The sequence below is a fragment of the Abramis brama genome (assembly GCF_963993115.1).
Source record: "Abramis brama genome assembly, chromosome: 5".
NCBI classification, from domain to species: Eukaryota; Metazoa; Chordata; class Actinopteri; order Cypriniformes; family Leuciscidae; genus Abramis; species Abramis brama.
Genome location: NC_139967.1, coordinates 49,517,603 through 49,543,464, shown reverse-complemented (window position 1 = coordinate 49,543,464; position 25,862 = coordinate 49,517,603). Strand labels below are relative to the sequence as shown.

Genomic DNA, 25,862 nt, shown 5'->3' with positions numbered 1-25,862 from the left:
ACTAATGGCCCGTCGCGTGGGATCCGCTGGCAGGTGTCTGACAATAAAACCAGCTACAGCTGTGCATTCCAGCTCTGTTTCGAGAGGCAATTAACCCTGTTTGTTTAGCCTGTGATCCCATGGGAATTTGCTAACAGACTTTAACTAGTGTAGAATATAGATGTGCCAGAGCACTCGAAACAAAACAGCCCGGTATGACAATTTGTTTTCTTCAATTTATTCTTTCCACCGTCGAACCTTGTTAACCTTTATTAGATTGCTGTGAAACAAACCACACTGGAGTTACAGTGCAAAACCAAATGGGAGTGAACAACGTTTATAAAATTAAACTCTGATTGTGAATGAATTCCAAAGCCAAGCTGCAAAATATCAAAAATGTAGTGTGTTATGATGGCCTGGAGGAGACATGCGCTGTCTTGAGTCTGGAGAAACAACATGTTCTTATCAATGAGACACAGAGAAACACAACTGACCGTTTTCAAGCCTGAATCCATCACGACTCGTTCGCTACAACAAGCAAGGGCCAAAAGCTGCTTTCCAGTGCATTTACTAACAGTGTAAGTTGCACGATTTATACACAGAATATATCAACACGGTTTTAAACCTCAAATCTCTGCCATTTGGTGTCTTTAACTAGTCTGTATTGAACAAAATAACATGAACAAAATAATGGGCCAGGTTAGGACAGGCTATGGGTACTAGGAAAAACTAGATTGTACAGAAATAAAATCTCCTGATGGGCTCCAGCTCTAAGGAACCTACACTCAGATACTGAGAGGCTCGAGGTGAGAATGCTTTGCAGACCATCACCTAATTCCTAGTACTAAAGCCTAAGCCAGATATCAAGGCGGCCCCATGAGGGCAGACACAAATATTATATATCTGACAGGGTTCCCGCGGGGTCTTAAAAAGTCTTAAAAAGTCTAAAATTCTGAACTTAAAATTTAAGGCCTTAAAAAGTCTTAAAAACGGCCAGATTTTCATCCGCGGTCTTAAATTTCATTTAGTCAGGTCTTAAAAAGGGTTTACCCTCGTTTATTTCCAGAAACGCTGGCCGCAGAAAGTTATTACAAAGTAGCAAAAAAGTATCGAGTCGTAGCCTACAAAGCGGAGCTCTAGTGCAGGGTCTCCAACACGTCGCTCGCGGCCTGATTGGAGGTCGCTCGCCAAGAGGCCGTTCACATATCGCGTCTTTTGCGCGCTCAAGTTCGTTCAAATGTAGGCGCGCGGTAAGCGTGCTCATAATAGAAGAGACGCGCTCGTTTTTTCCAGGCGCTGTCTGAAAGCTCAGTCAACAGGAATGATGGGGGTGCACCCAAACACTACGGGTGGTGTTCTCTTCTCCGTAAATGAATCTTGTAGCAGAGCTACAGCAAGCGTTTTTCGGTGGTGGGAAATCCATTAGCCACTAAAACTTCTTTGTCGTTGTGGAGAGCGCAGGGCATGGTTGCATAGCAACGACAGACGCCACGGGAAAATCTGACCTAATTTTACTATTAATAATAAAAGATAAGCTAAAGTGCATTGTAAATGTCAGTAATTTATCTTTTTGGACTCATTCTTTTTATAAAAAAAAATATTTAAAGTCTGAAATATGTGAGGTTTATCTTTTTATAAAACCTTTTTTGTCAAACCTTTATTTTAACTTGTACATGTTAGTATATAACATGCAAGACACAAATATTCATTTTTAATGGAAATTTATTTGTTATTTGCTGGTTTTCGACATAAAACATGGTGAATTGATTTCATTGTGTAGTATTTGTACTTTTTGAACAGGATTCTGTGATCATTTTTGTCACTATAATCATGAAATTAAATGTTCATGCCATTTCATCTCTAGTCATGATCAACTAAAATCAACTAATTATGTGTTTTTTACAGTATAATATGCAAAGTACAATTTTCTATAAAAAAAAATATTTGATTCTGTTCTTTTCTCTGACACGCGTTGTTGGGTGTGGAAGGTTACTAATGTGATTTATCTGTAAATTAAATTAATGCTTTTTCAATTACTGAATTCACTGAAATAAAATTAATTCTTTGATTTGAATATTTATTTGGTAATGCGTCGTGTAGGTCTTAAATTTCAATCTTTATGGTCTTAAAATGTCTTAAAAGGGTCTTAAATTTGACTTACTGAAACCTGCAAGAACCCTGATCTGAAGTTCAGAGCTATAATCTCAAAACGACTCTCTAAAGTGAGAAGGGACCAGCTATTCTAATACAATCTGGCTATCAAGGTGGCCCGACAAGGGCCAACGCTTGGTGTTGTAGTCTATCTGGATCTTGTGCAGAGCGTTGGCCTCAGTAGAATAACTCTAGATTGGGAGGAAGCCATCTCACGCTACACAGAGTTTATCTGTTTGATGCTTGGATGAAAGGTGGCCTCACTAGAGAATTCTCCATGAGAAAAATCACTGGCAGTGTGAATGAACCAAAATAAAACGAACCCGGGTCAAATCCTGGGTCACTTTATCTGTGTATTTTCCGGAATCTCTGTGTGAAAGGGGCTTTAGAGTTTGAAAGGGTTGCACTACCAAGCCCGACGCCAGACCTTCAGAAGGGTTCCATATTGAAGGAATAACTCATCATAGGTCCAGCCTCAGGTCTGATGTAAGAAGCGCCTGGGGTAAAAGAAGTGGGGGAGAAGAAGAGAGGAAGAGAGGAGAGGGTGGTTTTTACCCTCAGAGGAAGGGGATCCTTCACTGACGCTGAGAACGTCTGTACTGGATCACCTCCCTCAAATCCTTCTTCCTAGAACCGCTCCTTCTCTGCGCCTGCTCCTAGGAGGGAATGGGCACAAGAAGTGGCGCTGGACCTCTGGCCCTGTCTCCGATCCTCGAACCAGGACGGGCCAGGACCCCCTGGCTGTCTGGGCAAAGATTCGGACCTCTAAATGCAGTCGATCGTGCCTTCGCCTCTCTAAACTTATCCACTCCCGCCTCAGCGGAGGTGCCGAAAAGTTCACACGCCGAAACCGGTGTATCAAGAAGGAAGCCTGATGTCGGCCAGGTTCAACCTCAGATGTCTCTCCATCGCCGCCATCGACCTTCTGATCGCGCCAGCTGTTTGTTTGGTGGCCCGGAGAGCTAACTCTGTGGTGCGGCGCAGCTCATCCACTGCGTCAGGGGAAAGACCCTGACCCTGGTCCAAATCCTTCAGCTGGTCAGCCCGGTATGCTTGCAACACAGACATTGTGTGTAAAGCAGCCCCAGCCTGACTCACCGCCACTTATGCCCTGCCATTCAAGTGAGATGTCTTCTCAAGTGGCTTGGAAGGCAGGGCCGGAGCTTTCAGCGTCGATGCCTCTCCAGCGGCAGGATAGTTTGCGAACGTCTTGTCAGTTGGGGGCATCGACACACCCATGTTCACGCATCCCCTCAACATCAGCATAGTTTGCTCGTTGATGGCGATAGATGCGTGCTGAATACGAATTCTTCCACGCCTTATGGAAGGCTCACGGGAGCTGGGGAATTATGGTCGGAAAGGAACCGTTTGTCATGCCACGAGTGGTCCATTCCCTCACATGCTCCCACGGCAGTTTAAGGGCTGTGAGGGTTCAGGTGGTAAATCCTCTTCACCCTCATAAGCCATCTCCTACTCCAGCAGAGCACTCCTCTGGGATCTCCACGATCCGAGTCTCCGCTCAACCTCAGCGCGAACGGGACCCAAACCTTTCGAAGGGGAACTTAATAAACATTCCTTTTCAAATGTTCTTCTGGTTAGATGAAGCAGACAGACACTGTCATTTAGGAGAAAGTGCCTGACTGTAATTCACAGGCTTTAAACAGTTGTACAGATAGTCTTATGAAAAAGTTTATATCAAGTAATTGTTTTATTATTTGCGTTTAGTGTTTTGAGCTTCTGCACCACAGAACCAGACTGGCCTGCGTGTGGAGACTGAAGCAGATTTATATTGTGTCTTATCCTGAAAGGAAACTCCCATCTATTTCACAGGTGACGAATGGGACTTCAATACAGTTTGGGCGAAGAGGATCTCAGTCTCAGCCGCAAGAAGTTGTCCCGTCGGCAGATTCTGAACTTCTGAAATGGGCCACAGACAAGTATGGTGGAGTCACATCCTTCACCACGGCACGACATCCCAGTAGCATCACTTTCACTGGGATGACGGGTAAGATCAGACTCTCTGCTGCTTCATTGGCTCTGACGTCGTGTGTGTTATCAGTGATCCAATCATTTGTGAAACGCTGCCTCTTCCAGGCAAGCTCTTCCGGCGACCCTCCACATGTGACCTGCAGCTGGAAACACCAGCAGAGAAACACTTCATCAAGCTGGAGCCATCCAGTGATCTGCAATCATGTTACATGAAGCATACTGGAGAACAGCTGCACGTGATTAATATTCCTGACAACATCAAAATAAGGTCAGTGTCATCTTGTAAACTTCACCATGGAGGTTTCTAAAAATGCCTTGCCAAAATAAGCATCCTTTATTCCTGTATGACCTTCCATTGGTCCAAAATGTTTACCAGCACTGTACCTTTTAGTTCCATCTGCCCTCCTATCACATCTTTCAATGAATCTCGCCGGTCTACACTACCAGTCAAAAGTTTGAAATTATTAAATAGGGAAGTTTGCCCCTATTATGCTATCTTAAAAATCCCTAATTTTGTGTTAAAGGTCTCTTACAATATGTTTAAATGCATCTAAGGTCAAAAAACACTTTAATTTTCTCGTAAAATCTCCACTGCAGCATCAGCTCTTTTCTCTCAGTGTCTGAAACGCTTCGGTCAAGGGTTCAGTCTCTCTAAGCCCCGCCTCTCTGAGAGCTGCTCTGCTCTGATTGTTCAGAAACCAAACGCTCATTATCATATCTGAATCTCAGCTCTTGATCACAGTGATACGAACAGTAGCGATGGCGTGGGTTTTACCGTATCAATCTCATCAAAGTGGATTTGCTTTGGCAGAAGAAAACAGCGTCTTCTCGACACGAACAACACAAACCAAACTCTTCCAGTTTCAGATAAACTACAGTGTTTGAGGGCGGGGCTAAGAGACGCTGCTCAGCCAATCAAGACCATAGACTGCAAATTTGTTACATTGTTGCGTAGGTATGTAACATGAAGTGAGACTCGTTTCAGTTCAGGATCGGTTCTTTCTTTTAGGAGACAAAAACTCAATTTATCTGCACTTAAATCTTTGAAAATTTTCTGAACATTTACATTCACAAATAGATTTAATACTCACTACATGAAAGGTCATATCTGAAAGAGCATAATAGGGGCACGATAAATGCAGCCTTGAACATAAGGACGTCTCTCAAAAACATTACAAATGTGTCATTTCCTTTCAGGCGTGTGATTGTGCATTTGTCATCTACGTCTAAACTGTTACTCAGAGGTCCACCAAACACTGAGTGGGAAATCCACTCGAATCACATCATCGGATTTGTGGTGAGAATGATCATCAAAAATGAACTTCAAAATAAGTACTGTTTTTATGGTAAAAGGTGACCGGCATCCTGTAAATCAGCTTCTGATGCATCTTTCCTCCCTACAGTCCAACAATCCAGTAACCTTGAATAACATGACAGTTCCCTTGAAGGAAAAGGTGATCTCAGATGACCCTGGAGACATCATACAGAAGGTTCAGTCATTCTACAAAAGCATGCCCATCAACAGCTACTCTGAGATCCGTCTGAACGCACCACACATCCAGCTGTGGATCACAGACATCTCCCCAGGTAATGCAATGTGGATTTACCATCTCCCTCAAATATAGTGAACGGACGATTACTTGCTTGCTTGACGTGTGAGAACAAACCTCATTGGCCCCCGCGCATCAATCAAGCACGTTTTAGCTTCTGTTTACCATATTTGAGCGCTCTATGTACCCGATTCAAGATATTAGGGCAAAAATGCCTCTGTCTGATTTGTGTCTCATATTATATGATATGGTTAAGCAATATCACATGAGTGCTGTTTTTGTCCCGAATAGCATGTCCAATGTGATATTGATTGTATAGAACAGTTAATAATAATAATAAACAAGAAGTAAGCGATTTCTGAGAAATGCTGTTGAAAGCGGATCGGACCGAGCACCAAAACACACTTCTAGCCAATCAGCAGTATGGGGCGTGTCCACTCATTAGGGGGAGGTGCCTATGTTGCATAGCATGTTTGTGAATTTAGGGGCGGGGCTATAAAGTGTGTTTTGGTGATTTCAAATATCAACAGCGGTTCTTAGAAATCGCTTACGGCACCTTTAAAGTCCCCCTGTGGTGTAAATCCAGCTTTTAATGTAGTTTATGTGTCTATGTGGTGTTTTTAATATGCTTTAAGACAAAGCATGTGTAAATTCATAAGTCGACAGCATTGCTGAGTATTTTCTCCTTAAAACTGCAGTGAACCAAAGACAGTCTCAAAAACACGCTTTGAAATCGCTGGTGTTTCTGACGTCACAAACTACCTTTTAACCAATCAGATCAACGTGTGATCATCAACGAGTGGATCTCTGAGCTGAGTGAGTGAGTGGAGGCGGGGCTCATTTGCATATTCATAGAACCACGCATACTAAATGAGGCAAGAGTGTCGAGTTACATTCAAGATATTTTAAGGCATGAAGAATTTTTATCAAGTAAAAAACATTTAAATATGTCATTTTGGAGATCAAAGATGAGTTTTAAGGGATAAAATTATTGACTACAGGGGGACTTTAATATTAGGTTATTTTTGACAAAATGTTGTCTGTTTTTGCTCAGTTCTGCCAATGAAAATATTACCTATAAATCAATCAATCGGGTGAACCAATGATTCAATGACTCATTCATAAAGAGACCCATTTAACCTGTTCGAATCATGGCCATGTTCACATGGCAAGTGCCAAAACCTTTACCAAGTTTCGTACCATTCTGATGAAAAAAAAAAAAAAAAAAACGAATGTTTGAGAGGTCAATCTGTTGAATGCGTATTAACATGCATGAAAACCTGCGCGTGTTGATTTGCTGCTGTCGTCGTTCAGCCCCAGCACACACACACACACACACGTGTGCCGCTCAAGTGTTCCTGCAAAGCTTTATTAAATCTCACTGTGTCGTCTCTGTTTCTGCGCCTGCAGGACCAGCAGAAGTGGAGCGCACCACTCCGGCACCCACTTCTGCTCCAGCGTCTCTTTTTGAGATGCTGCTGTTCACGTCTCCAGACTTCAGGTCACCTCTGGATTCCTGCAGCAGAGTTCAGAGTGACAAGAGGATCTATGCAGAGGTACATCATTCTCGTGTGTTCAAAGGCTCATATTCTACATTTATTATACTTGCATTGAGATGCATGAGCCATCGCTGCAGCGTTCAGTGACGAGCATGTTATGAGCTTTAGACAAAATTGTCTCTTAGTTTTTTCCCCATTCAATATGTCTAAACAACAACAACAACAACAATTATTATTATTAATATATTATTATTATTATTATTATTATTATTATTATTATTGATGTTGTTGTTAATAATAATAATAATACAAGCATTATTATTATTCTAAATATATATATATATATATATATTTTTTTTTTTTTTATTATAAAAATTACACAAATAAAATATTACCTTAGCATTTTGGATACTAATACTACTACTAATTTTATTTTACAGAACATCAGTACAATTACATTACTAATATTTATGGTTGTTTTAATTTCTTTGGTTATTGTTATTATTTTTATTGTATTTTTATTATTCAAAATAATATTTTATCTTATTTATTAGTATTTCAATTATACATTTTAATTGAATAAAGAAATATATTGCTGTTGAAATAAGTACAAAACAATTATTTAATAATAATAATAATAATAATAATAATATTTTACAAAACAGTACGATTACAATATTAATATTTATGATTGTCTTAATTTCTTTGCCTTCAATTACTTTGCGTATTATTGTTATTATGTGTATTATTGTTATTATGCGTATTATTGTTATTATGATTTTATTTAAATGTTATTAAAATTATTATTTATTAAATAAATAAATAAATAAATATACTACTGTTGCAATAATACTATTGTACTGTCAAATAAAAAACAAATATTCAATTATAATAATATATATATATATATATTTTTTTTTTAATACACAACAGTAAAATGACAATACTATTTTTTTTATTTATTTTTTTTTACTTTTTTTTTTTACTTTTTTTTTATTGGAACAAAGAACACAAAGTTATCATGGATGCTACAATATCAGACAGTATCACAAAATAATTCCAACATTTCCTCAATGGTTTACATACATAATCCATTTTTCCCACAACTTGTTACATTTGTCAAATTTGAGCCTTAAAGGAGCTGTATGTAAGAAATGTATTTCCATTAATCATAAAATGGCCCTGATGTGTCACTAGACATTAAGAAATCATGTTCATTTCAAATACTTATATCACTGACAACAGTAGTACGGCCAGGATATTGTCATTTAAAAGTGATAGTTGCAGCCCTCAACTGATGTTGATGTTGTCATGTTGTGTTTTGGCCTGAAGCGCCACCCTCCACCTATCTACCAATCACGAAGTCAGTTGTGTTTCAGCATCCGGGTTGCCAGCTCTGCTCTAGTTAGCACAGCTGCAGCTACAAACGTGTCAGCCTACGTTCCTGCTGGATCCTGCAGCCTATCTGGCAACCTCGAGTCAGGGGGGAGGGGGAGGGGATACACTGCTCTACAGTAATTTGAAAGTGATTGCAGTACCAGTTTTGGCCACAATCTTACATACAGTTCCTTTAATATAAATGTAAGTCTCTCCATACTGTATATTTCGTTTACGATCCCTAGCCATTGATCCTTAGTTGGAGGGTTAACCTGCAACCATTTACGGGTTATTGCTTTCCTACTGCTTGCTAACAATATTTTTAATAAATATTTATCCTTGTCTAAAACATTTCCTGGTATTTTACCTAAATATATAGTAGTGAACGAAAATATTTTCCCAATCTCTGCCACTACTCCTTGACAAAATAATTTTATTTTTGAAAATATGATAGTGATTAGCCATCGGGGTTTCACATTGCCTCCAGCAAAAGCCACGGCTCTGTGAGCCTGTATGAAGTGCTGTTAATTTGGGAGTTATAAAAAATCTTACTAAATTCTTCCATCCAAATTCCCTCCAGGATCTTGAGTTTGTGGTATTTGCCTGTATCACACATATATCTGTCCAGTCTTCATCTGTTATTTGTGAGTCAGACTCTTTCTCCCATTTTTGTTTAATGTATATTGATGAATGATTCTTGGAAGCTTGCATACTTCCATACAATCTAGAAACCAGCTTTTTGTTATCTTTTAATGTGTACGCATTTGAGAATATTGTAATTAAATTATGATCTTCCGGCAATGTACTATTTTTATTATTATTATTTTTTATTTTTTTGCTTTCAAATGTAAAACTATATAGTTTTTATTTTGGCAGAAAACCACTGGGAGACTTCACATCTTCTCTTTTGATTTATAAATGATTCTCATCAAATCTGGAATGATGGTTGCACGTGTTGCATTTTCAAATGCATGTTATAAGTGTCCCAAACTCACAGCGTTCACTGTGAACCGAGACGCTGAAAACACCGGATCATGAGCGGCTCGCGTGTAAAAGTCTGCCGATTATCTGTATTTAAAAACGCAGCTATATTTTTCCTAGGATTTAAGCAATTCAAAAATGCAAATATCCAGTTTATGATTGAGCATAGACCTGAAAATTAAATTTCCAAATTAAAAAAAAAAAATAAAAATTTGTGGCAAGTCTTGAATGCTTTAGAGCAACAGACTGACGTTTGATCGACACATGGCAGATTATTGCTGGAGTGAAAAAAGTTTTTAAAAGTGAACTTAAAAAAATCTAAACGAGTTGTGTTCAAAATTTGAGTCTGATATTTAAAAAAATGAGCTTTCAATAAGATTTTGTTTGGCTGCAGTACCAAACGCTTCCACTAGAGGAAATTCGTTTACAAAGCAATGATTCCTGTAAACCTTTATTAAATCTCACTGTGCCATCACTGTTTCTGTGCCTGCAGGACCAGCAGAAGGGGAGTTTATCAAATTGAGGTTGTGTATGCATGTATACCACAGTCTGGGTTTGTTTAAACATGCATGTCTTTCTCTTCACCAGATCTCCCATCCTCCCATGATAGAGATCCCATTCCGCATCAAGGTCAGCAGGTGTTGGGTTCGATCCGTGCCAGTGGTGAGGAACATATTGCTCAAAGAGGAGTCGTGTTCGAACGACTGTCCCAATAAACTCAGGTTCTCCTTCGAGATGCTTCCGGACATGCCATCCAGCTCGTGGGACCTAGAATGTGCAGTTAAACTTTGTTTTTTCTCATTTGAGGTTTGTGGAGCTCTGTTGTGCAAACATGACTTTTTCCAAAGCCCATATTATACAATCATCTCTTCTTGTTTTCTTTTGTGATTTTAGCGTTGTGCCGCAGAAACACAAGTCAAGAGGAACTTGCAGGTCAAGCCATATATACCAAACCCAAGTGAGTACGACTTACAAAACATCTCATTTCATCTCAAATATTTCAGAAGTGCACCAAGAAAAAAAGTTAAAAGTCCATTTAAAGCGCAATGCTCAGTGTTCAAATGACACAGCATTGATTATATCAATAACTACTGGTTTGGTATTGTAATAATACTAGTGATCAGCTGATTTTTTTATTATCAGCATCAGCATATCCGTTTTTCTGTTTGCTTATAAGTGTAGGAAACGGGACTTTTATTTTGACATGATCCTTTCTAGTCAAGATTTTTACAACTTCTTCATTCATAAAAAAATATTACAATAGGATTACAGAATCAAGAAGTTGCAAATCTGTTCTTTCCCCATCAAGATCAAATTAATTCTTTTCATATTGATTAATTTTCTAATTATTTATTTCTAATAATTTAGTAAATATTATGTTAAGTACAGTATTAGTTTTACTGCAAGTATTATTTACTTTAAATTAAATATTGTGATGTTTAAAAATCAAAGTGATTGTGATGTCAAATATATTGGCTTTATAATTTTATTACTCAAAAATATTTTATTTAAATTGTATTTAAATTATTAAAAAAATAATATACATAATAATATATACTACTGTTGCAATAATGCTATTGTACTGTCAAATAAAAAACAAGTATTTAATAATAATTTTATTTTAAAGGAACAACAGAAATGACAATACTATTTTTTTTCTTTAAAATGTTCAACATCAAATATATCGTTTTCCATATTGATTAATTTTCTAATTATTTATTTCTAATTTAGTAAATATGTCAAGTATTAGTTTCACTGCAACTATTATTTGCTATCTTTAAATTAAATATTTTGATATGTATATCGGCATTGGTAATTAAGAAAAATCCATATTGATCGACTTCTATATAATACAATAGTAGCAAATAAGATGTCCACAAAAATGTCTGAAATGTATTAATTTTTAGGAAATTTGTGCTCAAACACTGGCCAAATAAACATTGTTTATCCTGTTAACCCTCAGAGGTCGACAATCACGCCGGCGTGATCTGCTCGCTTTTTTCCTTATGAGTTGAATTGAGACCCCAAATACTCTTTTGACTTTGATTTTACAAAACAAGTTTCATACATCAATCGATTCTGTTAAATGTGTATTATTTTTGTGTATACTCACAATAAAAACAAAGTGTTGTGCTTTTTTCCAAATAAAGAAAAATAAACACGAAGCGAGTTCTGCCTTCTCTCTGCCAGTAAAGTCCATTCTGAAACGCGTCCGAAAATGAGCAATAACTCAGTGAATACTCAGTCAAACAGGCATACAGACACACAGGCATGAAGCTTGAATTCTCTTCTTTTAAATGAAGTAATTTATATAAAAAACAAATATTCTCATCTTGTGAAATCTGTATTAAAAGAGAGCGATTCCAGTCGACCTCATTAGAGCTAATTCAAATGTAATGTGACTCCGCCCACGGAGAGCGCACGCTATTCAAACGCAAATGGCTGAGGTAATCCGCGCAATCCTCTGTGAACGCCCCCATCAGCTCGAGAAAACCAAAACACAAGTTTATTCAGAACATTACTTGTTTACAACGTCTCGCAGCGCTGTGAGGAATAATGAGGACTACGAGGAATACGAGCTGAGGAATACTAGTAAGTTTTTCCTTCTCGGGTTTCTGTTTATGAATGAATGAACGGCATAGATGCGCGCTGTTTACCACAGCTGGCAAAAAACAATATTACGTGACAGTTCTCCATTATGGACGCGAGTGCTCTAAAAAAAGCACTTCAAACTTTCACAGAGACCTCAAAACAGAAAGTACAAATCCTTTCTTTAAAACGAATTTCGTTTTGTATCAATTGTATCTTAATTTTAATAATTTTTTCATTAACAAATTTCCTGGATTTCGTTCACTAGCCTACTGCGAAGATCGCGAGTCAAAAGCCTATCGTCAACTTCATCTTTGCCAGAAGTTAAATTTAAATCGCGTGTGTGAATGAATGATGATGTTTTAGCAAACTGTATTGCTATACTGAGATGAGTAAAAATCGACTGAAATATGTTGAAATAAAATGTAGGCTATTTGTATAAGCAACGTATTAAACTGCAAATTAACAATATGCCCTAATATTTCATGAAAACAACGTTACAGTCAGGCGAAATATGAAAGACAACATCTTGTTGACTAGATTTGGGTACAGTTTTTACTGTAGAATATACTGCCACGTCAAATAAGCTTTTGTTTAGCAATTTCTATATATAAATTACTATTTTTGTCAAAAATAAGTCATCAACTAAGATGTTAGCTGTTCCAATGTTGACTATATTCAAACTAATGAATACATAGATAAAATGTAGGCCTATAATCATTTTTTTTTTACAAAGAAAGAGTACACTTGAAATATTGTTGAAATTGTAATTATTGTTGTAATTGTAACCTTTTTAATAAAATAGCTAAACATATTTACAAGATAGATGTAAGCAAAATCTTAAATGGTCAATATAAGTCTTCTTCTAAATATATCTTTTGTCCTTGCATTGTGGCTCAGTCAGTTTCACACCTGAGTGAATGGCTCATTATGCAGAGTGGGTGGGACATTGTATTTCTCAGGTGTAAACCACTCCTCGTTCACGCCCCCCTCGCATATTGGCTTTCCAAGCAAAACCTGTTTTACATCAATTTAAATCAATGTATGGTTTTATGTGAACGATAAAGCAAAACTATTTTCACATAATTTTGAAGAAAAAATTCTAGGCGAGGACATCCATTAGTCAAAAGTCTTATTGACACATATTTACTATGTGTTTTGTGGCCTTATTTCAGAAATGTTAGTTTTTAGTTTTTTCAATATCCATGCATAAACATTATTCTCTCAAAAATGAAAACATGTACATACACGTGGCTCACATATTATTGTAGCCCTGTTTATGCTTTATAGAGTGAATTTACACCTTTGCCATTATGTTTATAAGCAACTGAAAAAAGCACAAATGTCAGAGCATGTCAGAACTTCTCAAGGGCCCCAAAAACAGCCCAGACCCCAGAGGGTTAATTACGGCAATTAGCCACTCATAGCATTAAACGTCCTTAACAAACTTTAAATTGCTTTTATTAAATGGCAGTATGATAACGCACACTAATGTTTAATTAATAGTTACAATAATTAATAACACCGTCCCAAGTTTAAGTCTTTCCAAGTATAGTTTCTCCTAAAAATAAACACACAATCGCAGCTGAAATCTGCAGAAACATCCATTTTATAAACACAGGTTTGATGGGTCATCTGTGTGCGTCAGCTGCTACAAATTAATATCTCAGGATATTCAGGAAACGCATGATACCCTGTAACCTTGAACCCCGTCATGCTGGATAACCTTGAGTCCTGATTTGGAAACATACAGGAAATAAATCCTCCCATTGGTTGCACAGCATTGACTTGAGCGCACAACAACAAGACGACACGCCATTGTCCCCGATCCCAACAACTCCCATCTCGCCTCAGCAAAGCGGGTTTATTCTGGAGTCGTGACATCATCAGTCGTCATGTGACGAGGTCGGGATGCGAGGACAGGAGAACGGGAAGGGGGTGTTTATAGGAAGGCCTGCTCGATGACCTTGTGGCCGCAATCAGAAATAATGAGCCAGTGGGGGATTTATTGTGTCCGAGGTCTGGTATGCATGGCCTTTCCGAAACACGGGCCCGGGTCTCTATTGTCAGCATCTCACAAAGAAGGGAAGGTGTTGTTCTTCAAGAGGGAAGACAGTCCCCGGGAAGATGAGTCAAGAACAAACCCTCGCATTCCTCGCCGGCGGCCGGGGTCGTGTTTCTGCAGGACTGTACGTGCCGGACCCGTCTTCATGCACTCGCTGTTTTTTCCTCCATCTGAGACAATGGACGAGTCGTCTGAAGTTCTTGTTTATTCTTCTTTTTGTTTGTCCAGTGCATTGATGCTCATCCGGAACAGGCAGTGGTCAACAGTAGGGTATATTATGTGTTTGTGTTCTGTTTTTGCGTTCCATTGCTGCTGTTAAAGTCCCCCTGTAGGCAATCATTTTATAGAAAGCATTATTTGAATCAACATAGAATTAGAATTTTAGGCTACAATGGTCTTTTTTTTTTTTTTCAGAAGCTGCATCTGAATTACTTATTAACATTCTTTAAGGTATCTTCTTTTATGTTGCGCAAAAGAAATACAGGTTTGAAACAGCATGAGTAAATGTAAATAAACAGAATTTTCATTTTTGGGCAAACTATCCACAAAATATGAAATAATTTTCTATGTGAAATGGTACTATAAATAAGAAGCTAAAACTGCCAGGAAAAGCTAAAAATGTCTAAATGAGTGAGTCATTGAATCATTCATTCATTCGATTTTTTCTAACAGCTGATTCATTCAGAAGTAAATGATTCTCTTTATAAATGGACCATTGAATCATTGGTTCACCCGATTGATTCGCTCAAACTGCAGATTCATTCAGAAGTAAATGGCTCTCTTTATAAATGAGTCATTAAGTCCCCCTGTATTCAATAATTGTATCTCTTAAAACTGATCTTTGATCACCAAAATTACACATTTAAACATTTTCCCTTGAAAAAAATGTCATGCTTTAAAATAGCTTGAATGTAACTCGACACCCTTGCCTAATTTAGAATATGCAGTTCTATGAATATGCAAATTAGCCTTGTCAGTATATTAGATCCGTGCGTTTCGTCTTAAAGTGACAGCAGCCTAATAAACCTGCTACTGTCCGTGTCATTCATCAAACAACAAAAGAAAACGATATAGTTCTGTATAGTTGGCTATTATTATAGGCTAAATTGTTTATTTAATTTGTATGTTTTCGTCTTGTTCTTGTATGTGTCCTATTGTTCATGGTATGACTGTGTCATCTCACTGTTGTTTGTTGAATGTGTAACTGCTCTGAAAAAAACAGATTAATGGTTTGAGGGTCATTATGAACGCATTGACAGAAGTCTAGGATCGGCACTGCGTGTGATTTGTCAGGAGTCACTGTGTTTTGGAGGATGCGAGTCCTTCCTGTTTGAGGGGTCGAAGGTCATCCCCTCCTGACCCCCTGCTCCGCCGTTTCCGGCCTCTGTTTGCTCAGCTCAGACTCTCTGACCAAACACACAAATACAGCTGATGTTTGGTGGAAGCTCTGCGGCGGACTTGGGGAAGAAAACAAATCAAAAGGGACATAAAACAGACCCTTCCTGTGGCATCAAACCAAGAGTTCTTCAAGGCCCTCGGGAAGCATTATTTGAGCAGCCGAGGTGTTTTTGGTAAACACTCTCGCCGTCTCTTGGCCTTCAGCAAACACCTCGCCATCAAAGTGCACGATCACAGAGAGACGGACGACTCGAGCGAAAACAAGCCGCTGCCGCTGACCTTCCTGCTTCCCATCATTGTCACGGAGAGGAAGATGAGCGCGTGTGTGGAGCGGCACTCTGAGCACTGGGACGTGGAGGTCATACGCTGGATGTGTAACTAGAGAGGATTCAAGAGTGGAAACCACAGGAGTCAATCCACCCAGGAGACAGAAGATCAGCCTTAACGCACATGCATCAACATGCCTGGTCTGGACCAATGAAGTGCTGTCAGTGCTGGCGAGTAACTAGCTCAAAGTATTCATGCTACTAGCAACTGAACTGTTAGAACGGTGTCGTGTTAGCGGCCCCTAAGTTAATAACTAATGATCTTTGCAATGGAAGTGAATCAATCAAAACTAACTTCAGCTGGACAATAACTTTATTCTAGATCTGCTGTAAAGCCTAAACAATCTCCTGTAATCTCCTATTATCACTGTAAAGCTGCTTTGAAACAATCTATTTTGTTAAAGCGCTGTATAAATGAAGGAGACTTGACTTGACTAGCTCAACTACATTTGCCAGTAGTTCGGACAGTAGTTCTGCTGTTTTTAAATGAGTGTAGTTTTTCCAACAACAACACTTTAATGGTACAACTGGGACAACTTTGTACCTTATTTCCCCCTAAAAGGTTCATACCTTAAGGGTACATAATACTAGTCAACGGTACTAACATGCACCTTTTACAGAGTAAGTTAGGGTATAAAGTCTCTTTAAGGGTCCTTCCCTTGGAGTGTGGGAATGGGGTGCGTTTACCATTTTTTTGTATCATTTTACTCTGAATTGCACAGTAATATTGAATCGAATTAAGTGAGACATTTAAAAATATATATTTATTTAACTTTAAACTGCATATCAAAAATTGTCTACACTATGGAACTTGCTCCCTTAAGCTTTAAGATTAAGACTTTCTTGGTTTCGGATTCATCAAGAGTCTTAATTTTGTCCATTGTCTTCAATATTCAAAATTACACAGAGTCCATTTACAGTAGCTTTGAGAAAATAAACCTCATGGGTTTTTAACTTGAACAATTGTCTTCTTATTGTGATTATCTGATATTCCGATTTTCAAATGTGTGTTAGTGATTGTATTTTGTCTTTTAAACACTTTTATGATGATCATGTTAGATGATAACGCGTGATCGGCGCCGTCATGTAATAGTTTTCTCTTCAGGGCAGAGAATCAGAGTTGTCGGATTTACAATATGCAAATTCATCCACTTCTCCCTAGAGACATGAGAGTAAGTGGCCGGTGAACTGGGAGAAGAATAAAAAGTAAAACTAAAAGTAAACTATTTAGTAACAGAAACGGCGTATTTCTGATGTGAATAAAACACGGTGTCCAATTAGAAGGGTTTTAATTGCCGCTTACATAGACAGCGTGCATTTTACAAACTAAATGTGACCCTGGATCTCAAAACCAGTCTCGAGTCGCACGGGTATATCTGTGGCAATAGCCAACAATACATTGTATGGGTCAAAAATATAGATTTTTCTTTTATTTAAAAAATCATAAGGATATTAAGTAAAGATCATGTTCCATGAAGATATTTTGTAAATTTCCTACTGTAAATATATAAAACATGTATTTTTGTGAGTGAATGCAGCACAATCGCCAACATAAATGAACAACTTTAAAGGAGATTTTCTCAATGTTTCGATTTTTTTGCACCCTCGGATTCCAGATGTTCAATAGTTGTATCTCGGCCAAATATTGTCCTATCCTAACAAACCATACATCAATGGAAAGCTTATTTATTCAGCTTTCAGATGATATATGAATCTGAAGTTCCAAAAATTGCACACATTTTTGCAAAAGTGCACAGTTGTGATATATGACAAGCACTGAGCCAAAGCATGCACGCCGATTTGGTTAGTGTTAGTTCACCCAAAGATGAAAATGTCATAATTTACTCAACCTCATGTCATTTTAAACCCATTTGACTTTCGTGCATCTTCAGAATCCAAAGGTGAAGATAGCCTATTTTAATGAAATCGGAGAGATTTCTGTCCCTCCATTGAAACTCTGAAGCTTCAAAACGTTCTTTAAGAATCATGAAAAAGTATTCTCGTCGCTTGATAAACTTAAGGTTAAGGTTGATAAACAAATGCAATTACCTAGCAGCCTATGGAGGAGTGATCCAGCTCTCAGATTTCATCAAAAATATCTTAATTTGTGTTCTGAAATGAACGAAAGTCTTACGGGGTTGGAACAACATGAGGGAGAGTGATTACTTAACAGAATTTGGGTGAACTAACGCTTTAAGAATCAAGAATCGAGCAGTTTAATCCAAGAAGAGACACGATTGCTTTAAATGATGAGCAGATTTAATTTAGGCTTAGTCACATAGAAACACTGATCAGCGAACAATGTTTGCAGGATTCTAAATTTGGTTACGGAAGCAGTTTTCATATGTAGTAAATGAGGTCAACAGCGCTGCTGTAACAGCGGTCATCAACTGGTTTAATAGCTTGGTCAACAGGGTCCTCAAACAGGGTTAGCGTGTTGGCTAACAATGCTACTGTTCCCCAGTGCGCGCTATTCAAACCCTAAAAGTTTATTGCATGTTTTTCTGACAGTGAAGCTGTTTTTTCCTACGAGTAGTGACGAAACACTACATCAGTTTCACAGCTGAACAAACAAGGCAATAATCCCCTCGACGTGAAGGAAACGGTTTCTTCAGACGTCAGAGACATGAACCATTGAATGAGCATTAGGTTTTAGGTTTTATGATGATGTATTGGTGCAGGAACCCTCCATGTAAGGGATATTTCACTTGCTGAGCTTAAATTACACTATAATAAGAAAGCTTTCATTTTGTTAAGTCTGGGTTTGATTTATAAATAAATGATCAGTAACAAGAGCTCCTGCAGGTCTGATCCACTCCAAATGTTCTGATCAGGTTTGAAAATAATGTCATTTATTAAAACGATAATAAATTGAATGATGATGAACGTATTAATATAATCTCAACTCATTAATAATATCTCAACCCTGAGATTGACTGTATACCAGGTCTCTTTAACGCCAGTCCTTTTCTGTCTGAAAGCACTATATCAATGAAATTACTAATCTTGACACTTTCCAATAACTTTAGTTTAGCGTTTAGTGTCTTTTTCAGAGTATTTTCACTGTAGTTGAAGTACCCTGCATTATGTGTAGCGTGTACCTTGACAAACTACAGGTTCAAAGTAACTTCCCTGACTCTTGTAACTTTGATTCTTGTCTTGTGGAGCGAGAGGCTCAAATCCCGGACGATTAGTTTCATTTCCGACTAATCCATGGGGAAGTTAATGGGTTTACAAAGACATAAACAATGTAATTGTCTTCCACTGAATGAGGAAAACTGAATGCTTGCTTGCTTTGTTTCAGATCCGTGTTTTGAGTTCGGACTCTCGGCTGTTCTGGGAATCGCGTTCGGAGGATTCCTGATCGGGGTTCTCCTCACCGGTGCTTTATGGTTCATCAAGATTCGCACAGGTGAGTAACACTCGTGGGGAATGAGCTATGTGTGACTTACATGAATACTCAAGCGTGAGAAGATGTATTTGGTAGAGTTTTCTCTGCTCCTTTAGCTTATGAGGGGAGAGGTGGAGAGAGCAGCTCTAACAAGCCTCGCGATGATTTGCCACTAGAAATAAGATGAAGCAGTTAAGTAAGGCCGCAGTATCTCCAGACTGATGATCTGGGGTCTCATTTATAAAACTGTGCGTAGGATCCTTACTAAAAGTGTATATGCGCCCGAAAGCCAAAAATGGCGGACGCTAAAAAATATTCAGACTTATAAAACCGTTCGTACGCAGAATTCCCTTTATAAACCCCAGTCAGCGGAAGATTGTGTTCACATGCGTTTCCAACCCGAAATAACCATATATGAGCTTACAACGCCTCGTTTTACTATGCATATCCTCATCTGCATATCATTTGCATATTCATCCACGTGATTCCATGTTTAACGGTACGAGACATTAGGAAAATATGAGATACGGATGTGCGTCACATTACATTGCTAAAAATCCTTTAGAAGCTGATCCTTGCCTTGTTTTAGAATAAATAAATCTAAAATAGTATAAAATACATTTCAAAGAAAGTTTTTCTCAATCTTTTCCACTGGCTAAATAGTATTTTAATTCCTTTATATTTTTAATGGAAACAGATTGGTCTTACTGTGCATTATTGATCATTATTTGCGCAAAAATATTTCCTCAGACCATGAGTTCTGCTGTCATCATGCGTTAAGCAAACTTTAAAACACAGCATGCCTCAGGAAAAGTTTTAAAAGCAGCGCATACACTACAAATATCTCTATTTATTAGAATATAAAAAATCTTGTAACTTCTCGGTAATGATTTCATGTCATTTAAGTGCTTAACTCCATTAATGAGAGTGACATATTTCATCTAAATGTGTATATCAGATGTAAAACATAGTTGAAATCATTCTTTTATTTATTTAAACTGTTATTGTGAACATGCACTGTATTTATTATTAGGACTCATAATCAAGCGTCTGGCGTCAGTTCCTCCGTTCACCATCGGTGTCGCCAATTTCCGTCTCCAAAACGTTCGTACGCATGGCTCAGAGTTTACTTACAGGTGCGCATTCTCCGACAAGTTTGTTTTTAATAGATCACAACCTTTGCTTGGGAAGTGGTAAAACGGGGTTGGAAACATGCGTTCGCCACGTTTATAAATGAGACCCCTGGACTTTTGGAAAAGTCCTGAATATAAGCGATCCCTTCATGAGCTTCTAGACTCGTGGTGTAATGTGTGCATGTGTTTCAGGGCATCCTGTGGCTCTGGGAATGAGATCAACAGCGGCCGAACTCTCAGGTAAACCTCAATCTTTTCTTCTGCACACTTCCTCTGCTCTTTTCCTGTCGCATTTCCTTGAGGTGCGATCGCTTCGCACGATAGTCGCTGTGGAAATCTGTCCTTATTTGTTTTCGTGGATTGCGCTCAATATATGAGAGACGGCGCCAACTCCTGCGAAGACTTCAGATGACGCAAACTCTGAATCAACATGCACCAATGCTGCATTTTTCTAAATGGCATAATCATTTGTGACCCTGGACCACAAAACCAGTCACATGGGTATTTTTTTAATTAAGATGTATGCATCACATGAAAGCTGAATAAATAAGCTTTCCATTGATGTATGGTTTGTTAGGATATGACAATATTTGGCCGAGATACAACTATTGAACATCTGGAATCTGAGGGTGCAAAAAAATCGAAACATTGAGAAAATCTCCTTTAAAGTTGTTCATATATGTTCACGGTTGTGCTGCATTCACTCACAAAAATAAATGTTTTATATATTTACAGTAGGAAATATACAAAATATCTTCATGGATCATGATTTTTACTTAATATCCTCATGATTTTTGGCATAAAAGAAAAATTGATAATTTTGACCCATACAATGTATTGTTGGCTATTGCCACAGATATACCCGTGCGACTCGAGACTGGGTTTGTGATCCAGGGCCACAATTGTTAACAAACATTAACATTGATCATTGAGCTCATTGTTTCTGCATTAAATTATTACATTGTTTAAACTAATACATTAGGACGAATTTAAGGGCCCACGCACTTTTGGGCCCCCAGAGATCGATTTTATTAATAGAATGGGTGCGGTAGGGGCCCAACCTCATATTCTTTCATAGGGCCCAAAACTGCTAGCGGTGCCCCTGTGAACTGGTATACCGCCCAGCACTAATTGAATATTCCCTGTGTTTTGTCCAGTGCTGCCCATGGGGTTTGACCAAACGCCAAAAAAACGCCAAAAAATTTATATCTGTTGTCTGAATAGTTTTTGGTTTGACTGGCCCTTTCACACCTACCTTGTTTGGTCCGGATTTTCAGACTTTTCGGTTTGATCCGAATCAAAATTACAGGTGTGAACCCTCCCCCGGACCACGGTCCGGACCGAACAGACGAAATTTGGTCAGACGAAAAGAGGTAGTTTTGGTCCGGATCAAACTGAACAAAGGTTTGGTTCATTTCTAGTGTGAAAGCATTTTCTGTATGGTTCAGACTTTCAGACCATTTACAGGAGGTTCCGGTGGTTCCTGCAGGATTGCTCGCAGTCTTCTCCTCCTTTCCTGCCGGCGACTATAAAATGTTCGCACAACGAGGACGTTCATTTGGCGAATTGTGAACTAGCCTCGAGTATAGTTGGTGCTGCAGGGAGTAATGCTGTAATAATAACAGTATAGTGGCAACGATTTGCGTCTGTTCATTCATTCTTGTCAAAGTTTCCCGCCGAACTGACAACACGCTGACGTCAGACACACGTTCGTTTACAAACCAATCAATGTCGAGATGCAGCCCACATAGATGATGACGACAGGACGCGAGTATGACATGTAAAGTTCTTTATTGCGCTCGCATAATTGCAATGTGAAACCAAACCAAAACTTACCGAATATGTAAAACGTATCAAAACATGAACTTTGGTTCGGACCTTAGACTCTCAGGTTTCAAATGCCCTTAATTGTAATCTAGACTCATGCATTTTCTGTAAAGCTGCTTTAAAGGGGTGGTTGATTATGATTTCACTTTTCTAACTTTAGTTAGTGTGTAATGTTGCTGTTTGAGCATAAACAACATCTGCAAAGTTAAAACGCTCAAAGTTCAAAGCAAAGGGAGATATTTGCTTTTATAGAAATCGCTTTTTAAGGACTACAACAAACGGCTGGTAGAGACTACACCACATTCCTCCCGGGTTAGTGACATCACCAACCCTAAAATTTACATAAACCCCACCCCCGGGAACGTGATTTATAGATTATCAAGACAGAATATGCTAATCAATGACTAGAAGATAACTACACATCAGCTACATAAATTCATCAACTAACCATTCAGAAATGTCCTGTTGCTTCTACATGTTGTCACTTCTTCTTGAGTCTCTCCATCATTGTCTGACTCCGGTTTGAACATAAAAGGCTAAAAGTTTTTGAAATTTTCCGTGTGTGTTTGTGTGTTAGCAGCTCCGATTACCTCACACAGACACACACTGAAAACACACGAGCTCTTGAAGCTCCGCCCCCTGTGCCGGGAGCAGCAGCTCATTTGCATTTAAAAGGACACACACAAAAACGGTGCGTTTTTAACATGCTATATAAAAATATCTGTGGGGTATTTTGAGCTAAAACTTCACATACACACTCTGGGGACATCAGACACTTATTTTACATCTTGTGAAAAGGGCATTACACCACCCCTTTAAAATGATGTGTATTGTGAAAAGCGCTATACACATAAATGTGAACTGAATTGAATATTCCCTGTGTTTTGTCCAGTGTTTTCTCTATCCGGATGCCCATGTGGTTTGACCAAACGCCAGCCCGTGCCCACCCACCCGTCTCCATCTGAGGACAGCAGTGCCAACGCCAGCATCGGCAGCACCCAGAGCACACCCACCAGCAGCATGGCATAACGTCATAACATAACCATAACACAACCATAACGTCCCTCTTCAAGCCGTCTCGCTCCACGCCGGGAGAAAGCCAGAGAAACGTTCCCTGTACCTCACACACTCCACTCGCTCGGCCGGCTACGGGAAGTCAGCGGGGACGAAGAATAAAAAAAGAAAACACTTGGCTCCCAGAGACAGGAAAAACAACGCATAACCCCCAGGAACTAACAGGAAATTCGTGGCATTCTTGTGCCGGAGCCTCTCTGATGGAGGCGACAGAAGACTTCACAGACAAACAGCACATGACGCATCAGTTCGCGGCTCAAAGAGACAAACAAACAAACGTCAGACAGACAGACCGCTTCGTATCCCATAACACTCATGATGTGATATGATGAAGCATTCAAACAAATCAAAACAGCGATAATAAAATGAAGGATTTTTATTTTTAGAGTTCTTACTGTACTCTCGCATGCATGGGACAGATTGGAAAATGGCTACCTCGAGTCTCTATGGATGTAGATTTGTTAAATATTTGCTTGACCAAAACTAGAAACAGTGGCTGCATGAATCTCATGAAATAATTTGCATATTTAACCCCCAAATCAATGCAAAGCCAAAATTAATTATAAGACTTTTTATTTGCATTGCAATCTCATTCTTATTACTGAAATTTTTAAGAGTTTTTTTGGATCATAGTTGTATTTGTTGCATTGCTAAATTGAAAATTGTTCATTTAAATATAAATATTATGGCTGTAATAAATAATAAATTAATAATCCTTAATTTTCTCTATGCAAAATGTTTTTTTTTTTCTCTTTTGATTATGGGGTGAAATATGACCTAAGATGTTTTCATGAGATTCGTATGGGTGTTTTTATTTTTTATTTTTCTCTCTCAAATCAAACACTTACCATAGATCAAATGGTTTGTTCATTACATTTTGTAACTTTGTCATGAAAATGTGGTTATTAGCAATAGTAATTAAGCAACTTCAAATCAGTTTTTTTGTTTTGTAACTCTTTATTTTGAGGTGACGTAGTTACACGTTACTTCATGTACTTACTATTTTAATAGCAGTAAATTATGCATAATTACAAGTAAACCAAACCAAACCAAACCCTAAACCAAACCACAACCGTTATTCTATAGTAAGTACATGGTTAATTAATATTCTGAGTACTTATTTGAGAAAGTACAATGTAACTACGTTACCTCAAAAAAAGTGTGTGTGGTTATTATATGTACAGTATATGCATTATGCTGTAGATTCAGTATATAGTAAATTCATAACTTCAGCAGTTGGCCTGAAGTTTTCATATTTGAGTTTTTATATTTGAAGTGAAAATGAGCCCAACAAAACCAAAAACTCTTGTGATGTATCTTATTACAACAGTATACTGTATACTATGCATTTCATGTGAATTTATTCATGTATTTGTATTAATTTTATGTGTGTGTGTGTGTGTGTGTGTGTGTGACTTTCTTTCATCGGTGGAGCACAAAAGGAGACGTTTAGCACAATGTTCACGCTGCTCTTTTGCAGACAGAGGCTGTCGAGCGTCAAAAAGCATAAAAGTATTCATTCACCACATCCCACGTCTTCTGAAATCATCTGACAGTTTTGTATTGAGGAACAGAGCCAAATTTGAATCATTTTCAGGGTGTGGTGTGTGTGTGGTGTGTATATGAAGCGCACAGCTGTGAACTGATCATTTAACATCGGCTGGATGTGAAAAGCAGGAAAATGCCACTTGAGCATTTGGTGCAATATCTGTGGTATTCTTGTATGTTCATATAATTATTTGTGTCTGTATGTAAACTGTTTTATACTGCATTGTTATATCAACTTTCATAAATAACATTTGTATTGCATGTTTCTGTTTTCTCTGGAACATTACCATTTAAAGCACTTCCCGAACGGTAATTATCTGGTAATATTTGTTCAAGTTTTCCCCATTTTGAAGAATTATTTTAATCCAATTTGACACACTTTAAATTAAATCACGAAAACAACGCCTCCTAATGTCATTACAGTTTATTTATTGCTTCTCCGGTGATGTTCTGGGAATGTCCTGTTCTGGGAATTGCAGAACTGCCAAAGCAGAAGTTTTGTACATTAAAGTTTTGTCCAACTTCACTCTGTTCTGCACATATACAGTATATTACACTGCCTGACCAAAGAAAGTCAATATTATTTCAGTCGGACTAGTAGTAGAAAGAAATATTAGTTAGAAAGAAAGAAAGATTAGTTAGAAAGAAAGATTAGTTAGAAAGAAAGAAAGAAAGATTAGTTAGAAAGAAAGAAATATTAGTTAGAAAAAAAGAAAGAAAGATTAATTAGAAAGAAAGAAATTAGTCTGAAAGAAAGATTAGTAAGAAAGGGAGATTAGTTATAAATAAATAAAGAAAGAAGGATTAGTTAGAAATAAAGATTAGTTAGAAATAAATAAAGAAAGATTAGTTAGAAAGAAAAAAGAGATGAGAAAGAAATAGTTAGAAAGAAATGAAGAGATTAGTTAGAAAAAAAGAAAAAAGAAAGAAAGATTAGTTAGAAAGAAAGAAAAAAAGAAAGATTAGTTAGAAAGAAAAAAGAGAT

General features: G+C 38.0%; 1 protein-coding gene across 9 annotated transcripts in view; it reads left to right on the top strand.

The window, feature by feature from the left end:
- eng (endoglin) overlaps positions 1 to 25,138 on the top strand; it is a 55,015-nt gene extending 29,877 nt beyond the window's left edge. For 2 of the 9 annotated variants that reach the window (XR_014606376.1, XR_014606377.1), the window contains exons 5-15: positions 3,961 to 4,135; positions 4,225 to 4,387; positions 5,317 to 5,416; positions 5,523 to 5,706; positions 7,080 to 7,225; positions 10,115 to 10,333; positions 10,421 to 10,484; positions 19,209 to 19,316; positions 19,412 to 19,491; positions 20,621 to 20,668; positions 23,148 to 25,138. Coding sequence is in view for 6 of the 9 variants with exons in the window: in XM_084115614.1 (XP_083971740.1) it covers positions 3,961 to 4,135; positions 4,225 to 4,387; positions 5,317 to 5,416; positions 5,523 to 5,706; positions 7,080 to 7,225; positions 10,115 to 10,333; positions 10,421 to 10,484; positions 19,209 to 19,316; positions 20,621 to 20,668; positions 23,148 to 23,284 (1,344 nt within the window). In the remaining 3 variants the exon portion in view is untranslated. Of the gene's footprint in view, positions 1 to 3,960; positions 4,136 to 4,224; positions 4,388 to 5,316; positions 5,417 to 5,522; positions 5,707 to 7,079; positions 7,226 to 10,114; positions 10,334 to 10,420; positions 10,485 to 19,208; positions 19,317 to 19,411; positions 19,492 to 20,620; positions 20,669 to 22,832; positions 22,947 to 23,147 lie in introns of all 9 variants that reach the window. The other 7 variants (XM_084115618.1, XM_084115619.1, XM_084115616.1 and 4 more) reach the window with 4 other exon arrangements.
- Positions 25,139 to 25,862: the final 724 nt, after the last annotated feature.